The 21,503-nt window shown below is 35.9% G+C and overlaps 1 protein-coding gene across 9 annotated transcripts in view; it reads right to left on the bottom strand.

The window, feature by feature from the left end:
- Ralyl (RALY RNA binding protein like) overlaps positions 1-21,503 on the bottom strand; it is a 710,563-nt gene that overhangs the window by 31,687 nt on the left and 657,373 nt on the right. For 7 of the 9 annotated variants that reach the window (XM_045142517.1, XM_045142509.1, XM_045142512.1 and 4 more), the window contains 2 exons: positions 20,564-20,677; positions 4,363-4,535 (listed from right to left, as the gene is read on the bottom strand). In XM_045142517.1, coding sequence (XP_044998452.1) covers positions 4,363-4,535; positions 20,564-20,677 — 287 coding nt within the window. The remainder of the gene's footprint in view (positions 1-4,362; positions 4,536-20,563; positions 20,678-21,503) is intronic. The other 2 variants (XM_045142511.1, XM_045142514.1) reach the window with 2 other exon arrangements.

Below are 21,503 nucleotides of genomic sequence, written 5' to 3'. Positions count from 1 at the left end.
TTTGTGCCATTGTTTTTGTTTGCTTTCTGTGGTGTTACAACTGGATGGATGGCCCTGGAATATGGCCTCTGGCCTGAGGTTCTGGTTCACTCACCCACCTTTTTTTCCCCCTTTCAGCCCTTTCTACCTTCTCTGTAAATTAAAAATTCTATGACCAATTTAGTCAGCTATTTTTTTTAAATTGTTCATTTTTTTTTTTAATTTAGTTGAGAGTGACAGAGAGAGAAAGAGGCAGATAGACAGACAGAATGGGTGCACCAGGGCCTCCAGCCATTGCAAACGAACTCCAGATGCATACGCCCCCTTGTGTATCTGGCTAACGTGGATCCTGGGGAATCAAGCCTTGAACCAGGGTCCCTAGGCTTCACAGGTACTTAGGCTTCACGGGCACGCGCTTAACAGCTAAGCCATCTCTCCAGCCCTCAGCTATTCTTTTTTTTTGAATTCACTATGGAGTCTCAGGGTGGCCTCGAACTCACGGCAATCCTCCTACCTCTGCCTCCCGAGTGCTGGGATTAAAGGCGTGCGCCACCATGCCCGGCTATCTTTTAACTGTTTCATCAATTTCCATGATTTGCTGTTTTTCTTTAGTGTACTAATACAAATTCAGTTGTAAATTGGCTTGCTTTTTCTTGTTTCCACCTACACAGAAAATCCCACAACTGTGCAGATGGATGACCTCATTCCCATGATTCTCAAAGTGGGTCCAAACCAGCAACATCAATATGACTTGGGAACTTTTCCTTGACTCAGGGACTGGAGAGATGGCTCAGAGGGTAAGAACACTTGCTGGTCAAATATGAGGCTGAGGTCCATTGGCAGCACCCACACAAAAAGCTGTCTCAAGGAAATAAGGCAGAGAAACTGTAAAGGAGGAAAACCAAACCAAACATCCTCCTCTGGCATCTGCACCAATGTATATAGCACATAGGAATGTGTACATATATGTGTATATACGACACACACACACAAACTACACCACACCCTCCCAAAAATGATCATTAGCATATAAAACATTCATTAGTATATAAAATCAGAAAGAAGGGTAAATGGCAATCTGTTTTAACAAGTTTTTTGGGTAAACATGACAACTTGAAGTTTACAAACACTATTCTATTATTTCTAGCTCTTTGAATTTAATGAGCTATAATACTATCAATCTTTATGGATTGTCAAAATTAGTAATCTTGTATGTTTTCTGTTAGCTTTCTCAAGTTTTTCTGTACTCTCCAAATCTTTGATCCTGCCTGTCCTTTCTCACTCTCCAAAGGTTTGGGTCTTATGACATGGCTTGTGCTGGGTGTTCCTCAGAAGCCTACCATTACATCCTTAGATCAACAGTCATCATTTGCAGAGGAGGAATCTTTCTGAGACAAGTCTGTACTACTGGACTAGTTTCCTGTCCTTTTAGTTTCAGGGACTTTCCTCATTTCTTTCAACAATCTCTCCCTTCTTACTGGCATTTCTATTCAACATCATTGCAGATTACATTCACTTGTTGGTCGATTTTTAATTGTAAGCATAGTGAAAATCATTGTAGAGTGTCAAAAAAAGGCATGACAATATCAACTGCATAGCAAATTAAGATATTTTATCTTTCTGGCAAAACTGGATTACACAGGGCAAAAGATTGGAATGAATTTTAGAGGGCAAGGAAACCAAACTGAAAAGAAGGGCCATGCTAAGCTTCAGATGCTCATTAGAGATTAATGGCAAGAGTTCTAGCAAGTGATATATATATATGGATAGAGAGAGATTTAGAAGTCATTGTTCTATAGGGAATATTTAAAAATTTTTAATTTATTTTTATTTATTTATTTGAGAGCAACAGACAGAGAAAGAGGCAGATATAGAGAGAGTGAGAATGGGCATGCCAGGGCCTCCAGCCACTGTAAATGAACTCCAGATGTGTGCGCCCCCTTGTGCATCTGGCTAACTTGGGTCCTGGGGAATCAAGCCTCAAACTGGGGTCCTTAGGCTTCACAGGCAAGTGCTTAATCACTAGGCCATCTCTTCAGCCCTATAGGGAATATTTAAAGCCCTGTTTTTCTATGAGTTTAGCTTGGAAAAATATGTGGAAAGAGAAGGAGTCTCTGACATAGTTCTGGACTAGTCTAATACTTAAAGTGGAAATATGAAAGAAATATTTTTACCAAAAGAAACTGAGAATGAGAATGAGCAATTGGTAAATTAGGAGACACTTTGAACAGAATTGTGCAGACAGTTATGCAAAATCCTGAAGAGAAACAAATTAACAGAAATGGCAAGGTAAAATGCTACTGAAAATTCAGTCACAAGAAAATGCTAAAAAAAAAAAAGTCAGATTAGCGTGAGTTTAAGAAATTGTGTTAGTGAGGTAACCCAGGCCCAGAAAGTCAAGCACCACATGTTCTCTCTCATATGTGGATCCTAGCTACAGATGACTGGGCTTCTGTGTGAGAATGAAAATACTTAGTAGCAGAGGCCAGTAAGTTAAAAAGGAGACATAAAGGGAAGAGAAAGGAAGGGAGGAGGGTACTTAATAGGTTGATATTGTATATATGTAAGTATAATAATTGTGATGGGGAGGTAATATGATGGAGAATGGAATTTCAAAGAAGAAAGTGTGGGGGGAAGGAGGGAATTAACATGGGCTTTTTTATAATCATGGAAAATGCTAATAAAAATTTAAAAAAAAGAAAAAAAAGAAATTGTGTTAAATTTTGGTTCTGTCTGAGAAGAAGTTGAGAAACGTTTTATCTTTAATTTTTGTCTTTGCTTAAATCTGCATAATTCTAAAAACAGTAACCAGATCTGACATATTAAACACCTCAATATGGTGAAGAATTTCTTAGAAATTGGGGTGGTTTTTTAAAACTTGTGTTTAAGAAGTTTAAATGAAAGTGCCATGACATTTAAACAATATGGAATCTAAAATTAAATGTAGAATTATTTTAAATTAAGCGTTCATTGAAACTACTGATATCTTTTTAAACTTGATAGGGAAAAATGACAATAACCAAAGCAGAATTCTATAAGCAATGATGGGTATTAGAACAAGTATGAATATGATATTACTTTGGAAAATCCAAGGTGAATACAATCATCCATAAATGTTCAAAAGCTATTCATTATGCTTACAATAATGAAGACACATATTCTCTCTATATATATGTATATATATACACATATATATGCATACATATATATGTATATATATACATACATATATATATATGTATATATATATGCATTATGCATTATATATATGCATTCCCTTGTACCATTCTTTTTTAACTTTATTTTTATTTTATTTGAGAGAGCGGGAGAAAGAGACAGAGAGGGAGAGAGAGACTGGGTGTGCCAGGGCCTCCAGCCACTGCAAACAAACTCTAGAAGCATCCGCACCCTTGTGCATGTGGCTAACATTAGTCCTGGGGAATTGAATAGAGGTCCATTGGCTTTGCAGGCAAATGCCTTAACTGCTACGTCATCTCTTCAGACCATCTTGACCATTCTTTTTTTTTTAAAAAAAATTTTATTAATTAGTTTTGTATTCAGTAAATACAGTCAGTTTGGTACCATTATTAGGCTCATCCATGACCTACCCCCTCCCCTTGGCCCCTCCTTGTTGAGGTATATGGGTCATGCATTGTGGAGATAGCCCACAGTTATGGGTAAGATAAATGTCTTTGCATATCATGACCCAACGTGTGGCTCTGACATCATTCTTATTAGTCAAGCCCTTCAAAATTGTGTATTTAATTTTATGGTTAATGAGATATGAGAAATAGCAGTCTCACCAACATGTATTTACCATGTCCTTAGTGTAGTTGTGTAAGAAAGGGTGCCTGGAAATGAAGGGTCATAATTAAAACATTATGAAAATGATGAGGTAATCACACTCATGGCTCATCTTAGTAATCAGAGTGCAAAAAGAATGATTGGCCATTCAACGTGTATGCATAATTAGTACCAGTGAGTGAAGCTGTTAGAGGTGGAGTCATATATATTTTCCTATAAATAGCCTTTCATCATCAGCATTATATCCAGTACACTTCACTTCTAATGGTACAAATTCAATAATCTTTGTATGATAAAATATCTACAGAAGAAAATATTTTATTTGGGACTTTAGATAAACCTAATATCATTTATATTGTTCTATTTCTCACTCATTTAAACACTCATTGTTTAAGTTTGTAAAAAAATATTGAGCACTTATTATGTGAAAAGCACTATAGAGATGCTCCTTCCCTTAAAAATATGCATATAAAGGGAAAAGAGACTGAAAATGAATTACTCCTTACTTTTAAGGGACTGTTTGCTCACATACTAGGGCTGTTAGCCAACTGATATAGATGGCAAATATGCAGTTCCTACCAGCTCGTGACCCCCATCTTCATCGAAGTCCTCCTCTATCCCATCAGTCATCTCTCCTCCATCCGCCTCTTGCCCTCCTTCAGCAGGCTCCTCTGTGGAGTGGTCTGCATTCTCTGACACACACTCGTCTTGGATCAGCTCTATACTCTCTTCCAATTGCTTCTTCTGAGCTTCTAGGGGGAAAAAGCACATGACTACTACCTTGGGTTTCTCCTGATTCATTTGGACAAGCTATGAAGAAACAGGTCATAGAGGGGAACTCTTAAGAGTATGAACTGTTAAAGGCACATAGCAGGTAAGGGTATTTTCAGCCAAATATAGTCATTCCTTTAATTATACATGAATACTTGTGTACATTTACATGTAATCAATTTCACCTTTTTAATGGCATTGGTATGATGGAATCATGATGGTAAGAATATATACATGTTTATATTAGCAACCAGATCTTTCTCACTGCTTTATTTTCTGTTTGGTACTAAGAGGAATACTCTTTCTGAGGGAAAATGAAGCCAAGACAAAGGCCAAAAATCATATATAAAAATTGGACACTTAAAGAAGAAGACTGGAGAATTCTCAATGACAAGTTAAAACCTAAGTAAATAAAAATGCTCATTGAGAAAACAAGTTTAGAAAGATTTGGTGACTTTCAAGAAGTATGGAATATTTTGAAAATTTAACATCTAACTAATGGAAAAAATATGGTTTGCTGCCAGGAAAAGCTAAAATCCAAGCTTCAAACAACCTAGAGTTTGTGATGCCATACAAAGAGAACAGGATATACTAGCTTGTTTTCATACAGGTAGGGAAAATAATTCCTAAATTTTTAGGGATTTGTCTTGAAAATCTAATGTTAGCATAGTGGCTTGCAAATAATAAGTGCTCAACAAGTAAAGCTATGCTCTACATGAATAGAATTCCTTCTAATAGCCAAGACCAGTGCATTATATTTCAGAAATCCTCCTCAAGTAAATTATGTTAACAACATAGTAATTATTCCCCTACCAGTTCACATCTCCTGTAAAATTCCAAGAAATACTGGGTAAGTGAAATAGTGTTGTGTTTATTTTTCTGTAGCTTATTCAGTTAAAAAAAAGTGTGTGGGTATCAGGCCTTGTTTTAGAGTAAAAGAGCTGGTAGATCTAATAAAGAGAGAATATGACTACTATAGACATTTTAACATGATCTAGACCTGACATCTTCTGCTTTTAATATGCATATATATTCTATTTTTATATGTTTTGTATCTATTCATTAGTCTCAACTTTCTCCTTATAATAACAGAAGGGTGCATTTCATCTCCATGGCATATGGCACATATTGTGTGCTGATGGAAGCAACTGTGACATGTCAGATTCCTTCTTTTCTCTGATGCCCAAGTGTCAGTTACATGGAAAATTGTAGGACGGCTATAAAATACTTACAACTAACCAAGGTTTTAGTTTGTTGTCCTAAATGTATAAAATCAACATCCAACTTAAGTTCTACTGTTCTGGTTCTACTGTTGGATTTTTATCCAATGTGCTTAGGTGTTTAAGCTTCCTGGAAAATTAATCTCTTCCTTTACCAAGGGCAAGACAGCTCAGAGGAATAATGCAAATGCCCCTCAAACACAGGAAGGAACAATCCTGGTCATTACCAGGAAACAGGTTGATTTACTGGTTTCTCCTTAATGTGTTCTTTATAAATAGAGGAGCTACTACAAGATGTTCGGATAGGATATTGGGTGCAAAGATATGCTAATGACTAAGCCTGTGAACTATAGTTTTCTTTTCTAGAAGGTGACATTAGAAATAGCAATGGATTCACAGAGTAACTGTTTTCTTCAATGAAAAAAAGATGTGAATATGCGTTTCAACTGCAAAGACAACACAGATAATAAAAGCTTAAAGTAGTTCTTAAATAGAATTTCTACTGATCACTTGATTGCTAAACATAAATTATGTAAAATCATATCTTCTGATATTTAAAATGTATGACGATAAGGTCTTTTTATTTCTGTTGAAACATACATTATGCGTCCTTACTCTGTTTTTCTTTTTGTTTTGCATTAACATGCAACATGAATGTGATTCATTTGAAAATGCATTCCAAAGGCAGTTATTTTACAGTACTCATAACAATTCAGTGTTGAGAAGAAAACCTGTAAGTTAACTTCATCCTTCAGTCACTACCATGAATGTTAATGTTTGGGAGACATTATTATCTGGGTTAAAAAATTAACTATAATGGTAATCCATTCATAAACATTTAACAAAGATATATCAAGCCTTTGTTTTAGTAAGAGTTTGTCAGCATGGACCTTTGTTGTCTCAGTGAAACATGTTACAATTACTGAACAATGTTGGGATCCATGAATAAAATCACACATGAAACCATCTTGTTTACTATACTACTGGATTGTGACTGAACAAACCAATTTAATCCAATAATAATCTTGATGAAATGGAAACAAAACACCTGATTTGATATTTTCATGAGTAATTATTGAATTATTTCTTTTAGAAATGAGTAATATTGCTTAGCTTATTCCAAATTTTTTCACACTCATTTTTTGTCTAATTCTGTTTCTCCTTATAACTTTAGTTTTTATTATGAGAGTATGTGACAGATCATTTGTGTGTGTGTATGTGTGTGTGTGTGTGTGCCTGTGCATACACACTCATTCTTATCAGAGATTCTTTGGTGAATAATTTTTTTTTTATTTGCAATAAGAGAGAGAGAGAGAGAAAGAGAGAGAGAGAGGAGAGAGAAAGAGAAAGGTAGAAGACATTGGCATGCCAGGGCCTTCTGCCTCTGCAAATGAATTTCTGATGCATGTGCCACATTATACATTTGGCTTGTGTGGGTACTGGGGAATCAAACCCAGGAAGACAGGCTTTAGTTAGCAAGAGCCTTTATCCTCTGAGCTATCTATTTAGCCCCAGAAATATTTTTATTCATATCTTTATACCTGTTAGCTAACTTAATATTTTAACATGGAAACATTTGCTGAATATATTTGTGAGTTGTATGAAGTCAGATAATAAAATCGCATGTCTCTGTGTCAAATTATTCCCAGAGAAGCCAAGTGACAGTTGAATCTGGCCACATGGTAGTAAAATAGGTATCTAGAGAAATCAAAATGAATGTCTTTGCCACATTCTGTATGGCATCCTCTTACCATGAAGCCAGTGGAATGTGGGAGGTCTGAATATTTCTTAATACAGATTTGTTCATATTTATATTGACTGGTCTTCAAAAGAAAAATAAATGTGAAGTCTTCAAGTGCCAGCAAGAGAGGGCTGTCTTTGAGTGCTGGCATTTCCTGGTGTCTCTCTTGTTTTCTTTTTCAAATTGATGGGTGACCATAACATCACACATCTTTTGTAAGCAGAGAAGTGAGTCCATATTATATTTATTTTAAAACAGTGGATTTAGGACTATAGATTGTATCAGTTTATGGCTAACATATAATTCTAATACTAGTTAAGTTATAGATTAAAATAAGAAAAAGCAACAATTTATTTTATATCTTTGGTTTTTCGAGTAGGGTCTTGCTCAGGCTAGGCTGACCTGGGATTCACAATGTATTCTCAGGGTGTCTTTGAAGTCATGGTGGCCCTCCCACCTTTACCTCCAGAATTCTGGGATTAAAGGCATGTATTACCACACCCGGCAAAAATAATAATTTATAAGATCTACTAGTTAGTGAGGTATTGAGGTATGATAAAAGGGCTGACTGTAACATTCATGAACGTTAGTATTTGAAACATTTTTCAACATAGCATCAACCATTTTAGATGAAGAAACTGAAGCATAAGTAAAGAGAAATATCGGGGACACATAAGAATAGGTTTAAGAGCTAGAATTCCACTTGAGATTACCTTACTCCAGGCTGAGCTGTTTTCTAATGCATCTCACATTTCTAGGATTTAAAATGTGACTCATAGGGAAGATACTTTACATGTCTTCAATAACCAGATAATCCTCAGGCTCTAGACTGTGGCAATCTGTTTAGTTAGGGCACATATTTAGCCAAACAATGACTATCAAAGGAAAAGAATTGAAAATGACAGGTACTTCCATTCATTTAACTGAAATGCATACAGCTGTAAAATGCCAAGAATGAAGAGCATTTGATATATTTTAATTCTCATGTCCAAATTATTTTGCACATCTCATTTTATTTCCAAAGTTGCATATGACTCATAAAACAGAATGCAATTGTTGGGATTTATGTTCAAAGCATTTTATTAAATCGTGTTTCCTACATAGTCATTACCATTAATATAACTCTGAAAATTGGTTGAATTGGCAATTAAGTTTTTTGACATGCTGGCTTAATTGCTAGATAATTACTAGTTGAATTGTACTTAGCAGATGGTTGGAAATAATGTTGATACAAAACATTCGCCTTATTTATTACACCCAAGACGGTATTCTATAATCACTGTTTGTGAATATTAGCATGAAACTTTTTAAAATGTTCAATATTAAAACATCTGCATATATTATGAATTTAATTCAGTGATTCCAACAAATATCATTTCCAAATATTTATCATGAATGTTATTATTAACACCCATACAAGTGAATTTCAGGAAAATCTTGTATAAGAAATGCTTTTAGATTAAATATGAGTCCTATATATGCATTATTGAAAAATAGTTGTTCATATAAAATATCTAGTTTTAGACATGACCCAAACTTCAATACATCATATAAAAAATTAGTGACATATTGTGCTTATACAAATCTCACAATAATTTTGAGAGAAATATTATTGTGTTGCTTTGTAAATTTTAGGAATACTTTTCCAAATTTCATAGAACCAGTGAGTTGAACTCAGTCTCTGGTGGGATATTGACCAGCTTCTGTTTCATTTTTGCCTGGGGCCTTCTGTTTCTGTAATGTGAATTGGCTTGCCATAGGAAAACAAATTAGACATTAAACAATTTAGAAGTGGAAAGAGTAGTTGCTTATGGGAAGAAAAATGTCCTATGTGATTTGTGATGATGGCTGCATCACTCAGTAAAATTATAAAGTCATCAAATTTTTCTCTTTAAAAAGGAAATAAAAGTATTCTATGTGAAATATTCCTCAACAAGGGCATTTAAATGATATGAATGAAAAGAGATCAGCACTGGATGTGGGTAATGCCTTTGGAAAATAGAGAGATGGGCAGGTTAGGGTGGTGTATAGTTCCAAAGGTAAGATGGGAAATGCTACCAGATATCAGACTAGTAGAAGATAATATTAAAGAAGGCAAGTTGGCTGATGAGCTTTGTGGAATCGGATGTGACAGACACAAGACACAGAGTAGAGGAAGAGATACAATTTGGAGTAACACAAGTGAACTATTACCAAGAGACTTTTCATTTCCACCTGTAATAATTAAACTTCAGCTAGGCTTCTGCTGATCATAGGCCCCAAATCTCATTAGGCTACAAACTTTGAAAACATGCAATTGCAATTTCTTTCTCTGACCATTTAAGATGTATATCTTTTGCCACTCAGGACTGCTCTGACAGTTGTTGTCAAGAACAATGATGAGCCTCTGCTTTTTGGTGTGAGTGGTGAGAAGGAGCCCAACTTTGCTAAGAACATTTATCAATCACAGTTTGCCTAACCATATTGACCAGAATCTCCTAATACACTCCAGTATGGTTCCATTGGCTTGTCTATTATTCAAACATCCTCTTGCATGTTAATTTCAGTAGCCATCTCTTATTGCAGCAATATTGAATAAAATCTTTCTCATTGTTTTACACAAGTGTTCAGTACAATGTTACTTTGACAAGCATCTGAGGGACAAGTGGAAGGTATTTATTAGTAAGCAGTTGGAAAGTTTTGATGTATTTGCTTGAGGACAACTCCATCAACTTTTGAAAAGAAGAACTTTTTCTTTCTTTCCTTCTTTCTTTCTTTCCTTCTTTCTTTCTTTCTTTCTTTCTTTCTTTCTTTCTTTCTTTCTTTCTTTCTTTCTTTCTTTCTTTCTTTCTTTCTTTCTTTCTTTTTTCCCAAGGTAGGGTTTCACTCTAGCTCAGGCTGACCTAGAATTCACTATGTAGTCTCAGGGTGGCCTTGAACTCATGGCGATCCTTCTACCTCTGCCTCACCAGTGCTGAAATTAAAGGCAGGCACCACCATGCATGGTTACTTTTGTTTTCTTAAATCTTTAAATCTTTAAAACTTTTACATTTTATAGTTCTCTATTTCTACTTGTTATGAAAAGTAGCAGTTTCCTGTGTCTATCTGTTAACCATTTCCAGACCATTGAAGGCTTCCCACTAAGCAGATTCATTCAAATAAATGCCCTCATATCTCAAATTATCCCCATCTTGATGAGTTTTATACAACATATTTTTACATTATTCCTAATGTGTTAATAGGCTTGGTTTTTGGTCAAGCATTTCATACTCACTTCCTATTTTCCTAAAGAATAAAAATGTAAATTGGGTTAGATGAATTATAAATTTTTACATAATTTTGAACATTGGAATTTTTTTTCAAACTTTTTATTAACAGCTTCTAAGATTAATAAAAATATCCCCTGGTAACACCCTCCTTCCCCCCCCTTTCCCCTTTGAAACTCCATTCTCCATCATATACCCTCCCCATCTCAATCAGTCTCTCTTTTATTTTGCTGTCATAATCTTTTCCTCCTCTTATGATGGTCTTGTGTAGGTAGTATCAGGCCATTTGGTGAACACTGGAAATATTTTTAGCTCCTAAGCTGTTAGTATTACTGAATACTTTCTTTTTTGTACAATTATTTATTCTCAGTAGAATTAAAGATACCTTATGGCTAAAAAATTATTTCTCTTGGAACTTCTTTACATACTTATGCAAATTTACCCTTCCCTCACACAACTGCCCACATCTTATTTCAACCACTACTTAGTCTTGCAACTTCCTTGTCCTTAGTGTCTCCAGAGCTCTGATGAATCTGGTATGCATCTCATTTCTCTGCAGGTCTCTTGTGTAGCTCATCCCCTAGGAATTCTAGCCCAAGGACCCAATTTATTCTGTCACTTTCAATTTCCCTGCTGTAGGAAAGCTGTGTTTCCTTTTTGCTTGTTTCAAAACTTCCTTGCTTGTGTGTGTGTGTGTGTGTGTGTGTGTGTGTGTGTGTCTGTGTGTGTGTGTATGAATGCGTGTACATGTATATGTGTTTGTAGGTGATGTACATACATATGTGTGCTGATTGCTGAATGTGTGTATATTGAAGCCAGAAATTAACATTGGGTGCCTTTCTCAATAGATTTCCACCTTATTTTTAGGCAGTCTCATAATGAACCTAGAGCCACCAATTTGGTTAGGCTAGCAAGACAGTAAACCCTAGGTTTCCTTCTGTCCCTACCTCCCCAGCACCACCATGCCTAAAACTGAGTGCTGAGGATCCAAACATAGTCCCTCATGCTTGCACATCAGCATTTTATACATCAAGACATGGCCTCAACTCCCACCTTTATTGTTTTGAAGTCTGATTCCTGATATTTTACAGAGAAGGGCTATAAGAAAACAATTAGGTAGCAAGTGACTAGGCTGAGATGGCCCCCTGCCTTGGCACCCTATATAAGAAACTGAAATACAGCTCTGAGTTAACAGACACATTCTAAGAAAAAATTAACACTTGTACTTTGCCAATCAATCAGAAACTTACTGCTACCTTGAAAGTAATTTTCTATCTTATCCACCAGTATACTTTATTTGGTTTGCTTCTGAGAACACATAATTGCCTTGTGCCCCTGGTATAGCTTGTCTAAAGTTGCATATTCTTTAAATATTGAGTACTAAATAACCTAAATAAAATTTTAATATGCCTAATTTGTATATGTGTGTGTATATGCACACATATATGCATGTGTGTAGTATGTGTGCTGTAATAGGTGTCTGCAGTATGTGTTTATATATGCATGCATGTGTATATATGTGTGTACACCATGTTCATGCATGGAGACACCACATGAAAATGTTGGGAATCTTCCTTTATTGCTATTTTTCATTGTTTCTGTCACTGAACCTGCAGCTGCCATTTTTCATTGAGACTGGCTGACCTGTTAGACAGCCATTTTTCTGTCTCTGCTCACTACAACAATGGGGTTACAGGCATGTGTGACTATACCTGGCTTTTTCTTTTCTTTCTTTCTTTTCTTTTCTTTTTTTTTTTTTTTAGCTTGGGTGCTGGGGATCAAACTGAGTTTTTCTTAGGCCCTCATGCTTTTGCAGCAAGCACTCTTACCCTCTGTGCCATTCCCCTATTCCCTTAATACATATTGTAACAGGTCACTTAGAAGTATACCTTTTGATATCTTGTATATCAGAAAATATCTTGAACTTTGCCTCTGATGAAGCTGCTTGGGTATTAGTAGACTATTCAGCTCTAAATGATTGTCCTTATGAATCTGTAGGTATGATTTCACTGTCTCCTAGCTCTCAGAATGACTGCTGAGATGCTCTGTGCTATGGCCTTTTGTTTCCTATTTCTTTTTTTCTTTTCTTCTCTTATCTCCCCTCCAAGGTTGCAAGATCTCTGTAGCCCATGTAACACAAAATCACAATGGCATCCTCTGTTCTATCCTCATGGGTTTCTCCAGACACATCATGCATCTTCTCAATCTGGTTAAGTATATCTTTTAGTTCTTCTGCCTAGTCTAGCTCCATTTACTTTCTAGAGTTTTGTCATTCCTATCCATCTTATAGTTTTCATATTCTTCTTCTTATTTTCCATCTCTATTTAGGTTTTTTTGAGTCAGTTTCTACAACATTATTTTCCAAAAACACCATCTGTCCTTTGATCACTCAGTTTTATAGTTTTGGGTTCTTTTTTTCATAAATAGTATGCTCTCATTTCACTGATGATATTAATCATTTTTGTTGTTTAGGGTTTTTTTTTCAAAAGTTAAAAACAAAACAAAAAACCCTAAACAACAAAAATGATTGCCTATTTTGTTACCTTAGATCTCTTTGTTCTTTTATTTCCTTAATTGCTTTTCATGTGTAAATATTTTCTTCTATCTGGTGATTCTTAGTCTCTCATTTTATTAATGAATGTTAAGATATTCCCAGACAAATATGTCAGCACAGAGAAATACACCTTGGATTGGGTGGTCTTGTTGACCATTTCCTTAGGAAGTATGTCTCTCCATATCTTTGCTTCCTGTTAGGCTGCTCTTGTTCGCACACAAGGGCATCTAGTATCCTGCCCTGAAAGGAGACAGCCTGGCATTTCTGTAATAACTCTGTCAGCTTCCCCCTTTCTATTGTCTTTTATATATGTTGTCTGCCATGACACTGTTTCAGCTTTTCCAGAGAAATCTAAAGTCTACTGGCAAAGTAAAGTAGGAACAGTTGGGAATGAGGACACTAGACTTTGATGTCTACTTAGATTTTTCACCAGTTCACATCTAGTCCAGAGGAATATGGTACATTTAGTTATTGGACTTTTGGGAAATCAAATATTAAAATTAGATTTAGAATTTTAGAACATATAAAAGTGACATATTTATCCATGTGCTGTCCTATTTCTTAAATATTACATTTTGATCTAATTTATACCAATGGGCTTTTATTTTAAAAGCACCATCATTGTTGTCATGCAAATCAAGGAAGAAGTAGATCTCAGTTCATGTGTTTAGTTCATTATTTGAAACTCGATGCATGACCTCATGGACTGAGTCCAAAGTGGCAGTGACAGCAGGAACATTCAGCACTAGTCTGACAACATTTAGAACAGGGCCAGAGGTCACAGAAGAGGCTGTAGCAACTGAACCATATCTAGGGCAACATTGTTTATCTGAGTACCACAACCTGTGTTTGACAAACCATAGATGTTCATAGAAGAGAGATGACAATAGCTCAAACTACAAAATGAATGTATGAGACAAGTAGGTGAAGAACATGTTAATAATATTTTAGACAAAGAGAGGCTTCAAAGATGTTCAACCAAAACTTAAATGCAGCTTTGGTGAATATTCATGAACTCATCATATTAACTCTATTCTAAGGTTTTGGAAAATTGAACATATTAAATATCACCATAAATACTTAGTTGACAGTTATAATCAGAAGTTTAACATTAATCTTTCTTTTAGGACATAGAAAGAATGGCTGAGCCAAGAAGATAAATATATATATGAATACATACATACATACATACATACATACATATATATATATATATATATATATATATATATATATATATATGACTTAGTGTAGGGAGAACTTACCATAGAGGTATCATACACAGATACGAGTGGGTGCCAATTAGATAACAAATATTAAAATTGCATGTTAACTGAAACATTCATGCCATGTGTAGAGTAAATAGCAGGTTTAAAAAATCCAGGTTGTCAGGAACCCTCATCCACTGTTGGTGGGAATGTAAGATGGTACAACCACTTTGGAAAGCAATAGGGATACCCCTAAAAAAGTTGACTACAGAGTTACCAAAAGACCCAATTATTCCCTTACTGTGCATGTATCCTAAAAGCTCCACAACTCAGTTCAGAGATATTTGCTCAACCATATTTATAGCTGTTCAATTCATAGTAGCTAAAAGATGGAATTAACCCAGATATCCATCATTAGATGAATGGATAACTAAGATGTGGTATATTCTACACAATGAAATTCTACACAGCAGCAAGAAAAAAAAAAACACCATGAAATTTGAAGAAAAATGGTCAAACTTGGCACTGATCATTCTTAGTGAACTCACCCAATCACAGAAAGATAATGACCACGTAGTCTTTCTCATCTACAGCTCCTAACCTGAATCTACCCAAGATGGCGACATACCTAACAAGCATCTTGAGAACTGGACAATGGGGTGGGTGGGGAGGGAAGGGAGGATTAGAGTGGAGGTGGGGGACACAAAACTGGACCCAAATGGCAATGTTACCATAAAAGTCTACATCCTGAAAGACAGACAAAGTGGTTGAACCTTCACCAGGCCCTTATAGGGAATACCTGAATCACAAGGCCTTGGAGAGGGTATGATGAAGATTGACCTTAATCTTCTCCTGTTTCTCCTTCTCTCCCTCTTCTCTCTATCTCTTTTATATTACTTATCTTTTTCTTTCTTCTCTTCTTGGGTGCTGACCTGCAACTCCCACTATCAGCATGTGGCTATCATCCGCAATGAACTCTTGATCAGAGAGATCTACAAGGTTTCCCAAAAGAAGACAGATTTCTGTCAGAGTACTTGATGACCCTCCAAAGGTTAGTAGTAAGACCCTACTGCTGAAGACACCATATGCTGTTGGCATGTATCATGGAGTGACATGGCTGGAGGCTGGAAGAGAGTCAGTCCCCAGACATTTAGCTTGTCTAGTGCCAGAAGGTTCTACATGAGCAACTGGGGGCAAATGACCTGTATCTGTCCAAGCAACTCATGGTCTAACCTACTTAGCAGTAAACAACCTGATGTGATGCTTACACAAGTGCAATAGTGGTGCACAGCCATGGTGGGAAACCAACTGCTCTTGAATGGGCTAACTTATCCACTCAGTGGAATGGAACCCATACCTGGAGCTGGGAAAAAGTCAGAATCATATCCAAAAATTGGCCTGCTCTCCATTATCAAGCTACCACCAATCATGGGCTATAAGAGGGCCTATACCTATTAAATTCTCTCTAAAAAATGGTATTCCCATTTAACTCATGCTAACTTTACTCTCTGTTGAAAAATTTGCTTCTCTTTTTCAGATAGACACAGGTCCTAAGGAGAGAACCACCCCATCACACCTCAAAAGGGCCCCAGCTGAAACTAAGAGTAATTGGGGAAAAAAGAGTGTTGCTTTATTGGTGAACCTGATACCAGCACAAGGGTGAAGGAGATAGACACAGAGAATAATCAACCCCTACCAAATCAGATATCCACAGACACCGAGGCTCCCAAAACCTCATCACTAAAGCAGAGCTAAAATGAGTCCAACGTGGCTCAGGGAAATTTGTAGAAGATGAAGTGGAAAGAATGTCAGAGCCACACGTTGGGTCATGATACAGAGACATTGCTTCCTACTCATAAGTGATGGCTAACCCTACAATGCACAACCCATATTCCCTAATGAGGAACATGGAGAGACAGGGGAGAATAGGGGGAGGCCAACAATGGTACCAACTTGACTGTATACACTGAGTACAAAACTAATAAAAAATGCAGTTTTTCATAAGAAGTCATATAGCTTGACACTAATTTTTAATGTGGACATTTAGGGACATTCATTTTTATGTTTTTTTTTAATGTCAGTAACTTGTACAAACTTATGGATAGGATGAATTTGTTGTATGAATTGCTTCTTGTGATTGCTCTAAAATTTAGGTTTCACACTCTAGTTTATCACAAGAACTGTCTAAGTGAGACTAGCTGCTCTGTATCAGGTATGCCTTTCAGTTTAAAGCTGTACTAAGTAATGTTTATTCACTCCTCCAGAGTCTGGGTTGTAAATGTTTCCTTGACGTGTGGTATGTGTGCATATGTATATACATGTTTTCATGTGTGTGTACACAAGAGTGTGTGCAGTTGCATGTGTGTGTGTGTGTTGTGTGGTGTATAGTATGGTGGTGGTATGTGTTGTTGTATGTATGTGTTTAAGATATGTGCCCTATGCACATTCGTGCAGAGGTCAGAGAATGTCAGATGTCCTTCTCCTGGTGTTCACTGACAAGAAATTTCTTTAAAAACTAGAGGAGTTTCTGGGCTGTGTAGATTGAGCAGTGGTTAAAGCACATGGCATACAACTTTGAGCACTTGAATTTTGATCCCCAGATTTCACCTAAAAGCAAAAGATGTAGTGGGCATCTGTAATCCCAGTGTTCCTGTGTGAGAAGGGAGGCAGAGGCATGAAAAATTTTCCTAAGTGTCATGAAAAAGTATAGTAAAAAGCAGTAAGAGACCCTGTGTAACACAAAGGGAAAGGGAAGGACTGACTGACATTTTGCCTCTGACTTCCACATGTACACAGTGATATGCATGTGACTGTACTCACAAGCATGCACACACACACATGCACACAATGAGTGAGTGGATGAACAAATAATACTTTAAAAAGTATAGGTACTTGTGGAGTACATTTTCCTACTGTATGATATACAACCTATTTTTTCTTCTTGCAATCTACCCTTCCTTGCTATTTAACATCATAATGTAAATTGTATAAATTGTTCTATGCTTATATGACAATTTATATTTAGCTCTTTCCATAGAATCATCTAAAAGTGAGATGCAATTTTAGGCAGAATTAATGAGTAAAAATTGTTGTTTTCCACTGTTATCACTTCATTCTCCAAAAATTGTATTATTTAGGGGAAGAAATGTATGCACAGAAATGTCAAATTAATCATTTCAAGTGCTGGAATATGCATTATACAATCAATTTCCACTAAGGGTACTGGGACTTCCTTTCTACCTAGTACATCACATATGGTCTTATGTTGAGTTAGGGTAGCCAAAATGTGATCTTGCTTTTAGCAAGTTTACAATCTCAAGGGAAGAGAGTGGATAAAACAGAAATATCTACTAATAATCCAGTTGTTTTATATTGAGATAACATCCAAGAGTTTTACTTGAAAGACAAAATAAAAAAGTAATACTTGAAAACTTGGTCAGAACATGATCTGCCTTTTTGGTCAGAAAGTGTTCTGCTGTCTGTGGCTGGCATTTTCTCCTTGGTCTTCCACTTTCTTCCTGTCACTATGCCTGTGCTGGCAAACTTCCTTACCAAATGCCTCAAGTAGGAATGAGAGATGCATCAAAGAGCAATAATGGAAAGTAAGTGCTAGCTACCAAATAATTAGCTTTCAACTAATTAAGCTTTAAAATGAGTGTCCCTGAGTTTAATAAGGAGGCTTTGAGTACTCATTAATGAATTTTAATGCATTTCATTCCTCTCTTAATGAATGCAGTGTTAACTCTTTCCACACCACCCTAGTTCTTTCCATAAAGAAAATACAAAGAAAAGTAGAATATGTTCATATTGTCTGAAAATTTAGATGCTATTCAGGATGCAATGACTAAGCCAATGATGTTATGAATTAAATACCTTCATTTTCTTTGTAGCATGTTAAAATAAGAAAGATACAACTAGTGAAGGGCTGACAAGGCCTGTCATTGAGAAGGTAACTGTCTCATGACTAGAAAAGTTTAAAGATGAGTTAAAGTAAGATGACAGCTTTCATTAAAAAAAAAAAACAAAAAACTGGGTTTGAAATGAGTGTTACACTTATAGATGATCTTCCAAAAAGATTTTGTGGCAGGTATTCCTCATTACAGAGTACTAGGAGGTATAATATGCTGGAAGAAGGATCACATTTTTCTCTTTGAGGTGATTTATATTTAAATGAGCTCTCCATAATCCCTTAAATTGAAGTGCAAATTGGTTATCAAAGTCGTTTGTGCTAAGAGTTGTTTTACATAGTAATGGATTTCACAGAAGTTCCTCAAAGGGAAATATTGATTTAGGGAACATCACAGGGTAGTTCAGTTACAGCAACACTTTAGATGATAGCCACAGACAGCATATTAAAGTTTCTAAGACTCCAAACTTCTTTTCTAAGTAGTATGGGGAAGTGTATCTCTTTTCAAGATAAAATATATTTGTTATTGTGTAATAATAATTTTAGTAAAAATTATTCCATTTAATCTGTCATCTAGCTTTTCACATTAAGTTAACAAGCTGGTGAGACTGAATCGTATAACAGGCACATGACCTGTTATATTTTTAATAGGCTATTTGAAAATACAATATGAAAATACAATATGAAAATAAAAAATATATTTTACTAGGTGAGCAACCCTAATCTGAAATCCTATAATTTCAAATGACCCAACTTTCAAAATGTTTAATCATCAAATCAGTACCCAGACAGTTTTGGATTTCAGAACTTTTTGAATCTTATACTTTAGATATCTAGGTACCAACAAGGAACCCTATGTGCTAACAAGTCCTATATCTAAATAGGATTCCTGGATCCTTACAAGGAGCTCATGCTAACCATGGATCCCATACCTAAATCAGGAGCAATAAATGTATCCAAGCCAGAAGCCCTTGGTTCTTCCAAAGAGCTCTAGAATCCCATCCACCATGAGCTCTAGGTTCCAACCAAGAGTCCAAGTTTCCAACCAGGATGTCTAGACTCCAGTCAAGAGCATTAGGCCTCAACGTTTTTTATTAGTAGTTGTTATCTAGATAACCTCACTTTAGGAAAATCTGGAATACAGCCCTAGGTAAAACTTGAAATTTTGGCAACAAGTTCTGAGTTTGTGACTCAGATCCATCACTAACTAGACATGTGGTGGTAGAAAAATTAAATTACTTCTTGAGCTTTTGCTTTGACTTCTGGAAAATCAAGTGTTAGATTTATTAATGACTCTTCAAAGTCATATATTCATTTCATTTTATAATTTAAAGTTCTTAGTAAATTAAGTCTGTGTGCAATCCCATAATGCAACACAGAAGGAGAGTTACATTCTTTGGAGCAAGGTGAAGGAAGTATGTGTTTGTCTGCTTTTAACCCACATCTCATCTCTGCAGCAACCTGTGAGACATCTATTGCCTTATAAAACACAATTTCCAAAAGCTCTCAACTCATCCCAGTTTTCGTTTCCTATGAGCTTAAAACAACACACAGATAAAGAGGTAGAGAGCTGAGTTAGAATGTAGCTTGGATCATGGCTGAAAATACAAAGAGGCCACTGAGAGGTAAAGAATTAATCAATGAGCGTGGCCTCTTAATGACTTGAAACATGCTGTTGGCTTCCAGGAAATTAGGTACAGAAATTTATAGGGCGGCAGCAAAGATTGGAGTTGGGGTTTGTAATAAATATTAGAAATAACTTTTATTTTGCTGTGGTTAATTTAACGAAATATAAATATTTCTTTATCCTGATAGCATTATCCCTTTAAGTATCTTTAATCACCTTAAAAATTCCCTGATAGTGACATAGAAACTTTGAATTATGATTCAATTGCTGCTGATTTTTCCACCAAAACGATTGTCCTTTAGTGATATAAATCTTGGAAATATTGGTTCATGTTCTCCAAGTGTAGTCCTATTCATCAGTGTAACTCTTGGCTTATGGGGTTATGTGTGCTTCAGTATTAACTCAGTGCACTTAGACGATGTCTCCTAGGCCTTGCATTCTGTGATTGATGGTGTTTAGTTGGTTTAATTCCAATCTGTCTGTAGCGACAGATTCATTTTCACTCACCTGCCTCTGCCTTCTGCTGCTTCTCAATCTTTTCCAGGCGTCCTAGCAAGGAGTCAATCTTAGTTTTGATCTGGGTTAATTCTTTCTTGATTGTCTGTAGCTCATCGGATTTCACTAGGAAAGGGAAAGTAGACAGAGAACAACAAAACATCAGATGTCCCATAACTCACTTACAGCATAATTCAAGACTCCTGTATTTCTCAAGACTGTCACACAGGGTTCTATTTAATTTCATCAGCTTCTCATCACGTGTTATAATCCTTGAACATTGAATGGCATTGCTAATTTAAAAAAAGGATTCTTAGTGAAAGGAGAATTTGATACCCAGAGTTATGACTGAAAGTCATACAAAAGGATATAAGAACCCCAACACATTTTATAAAATAACAGAATGATGCCATGTAACAGTTAGTAATTAATCTGCAATGTCAGAAAGATTTGAGTATTCAAATCATAATAGGCATATATCTTTGAAGTTCCCTGTTTTCTAAAATATTTTATTGTTGTTTATTTATTTAGTTGAGAGAGCAAGAAAGTGGGAGGGAGAGAGAGAGAACAAGAGAGAGAGAGAAAGAGAGAGAGAGAGAGAACATGCCCACCAGGGCCTCTAGCTGCTGCGAATGAACTCTAGACACATGTACCACCTTGTGCAACTGGCTTACATGAGTCTTGGGGAATCCAACCTGGGTCCTTTGGCTTTGCTTGTCCATCCCCATTGATAAGCCTACAGTAGTGTGTTCTCATTCTAGATTTTCAGTATGCAGTCTGGTTTCAAAGAAAGAAAATGGGGGCTAATATAAAGTTGACAACTTTTCATTGTCAAGTAAGGTTGTTAAGACAACAAACATATCATTGCTAAATATAATGTCCACTTTATTAAAAAGGGGTTAGGAAAGGAGAATCTCATCTTAAAATGCTAATTGTTCAAACTAAAATAATT

Source organism: Jaculus jaculus, chromosome 2 (assembly GCF_020740685.1).
Source record: "Jaculus jaculus isolate mJacJac1 chromosome 2, mJacJac1.mat.Y.cur, whole genome shotgun sequence".
In the NCBI taxonomy this organism is placed as follows: Eukaryota; Metazoa; Chordata; class Mammalia; order Rodentia; family Dipodidae; genus Jaculus; species Jaculus jaculus.
This window is presented reverse-complemented; position numbering and strand designations above follow the sequence as displayed.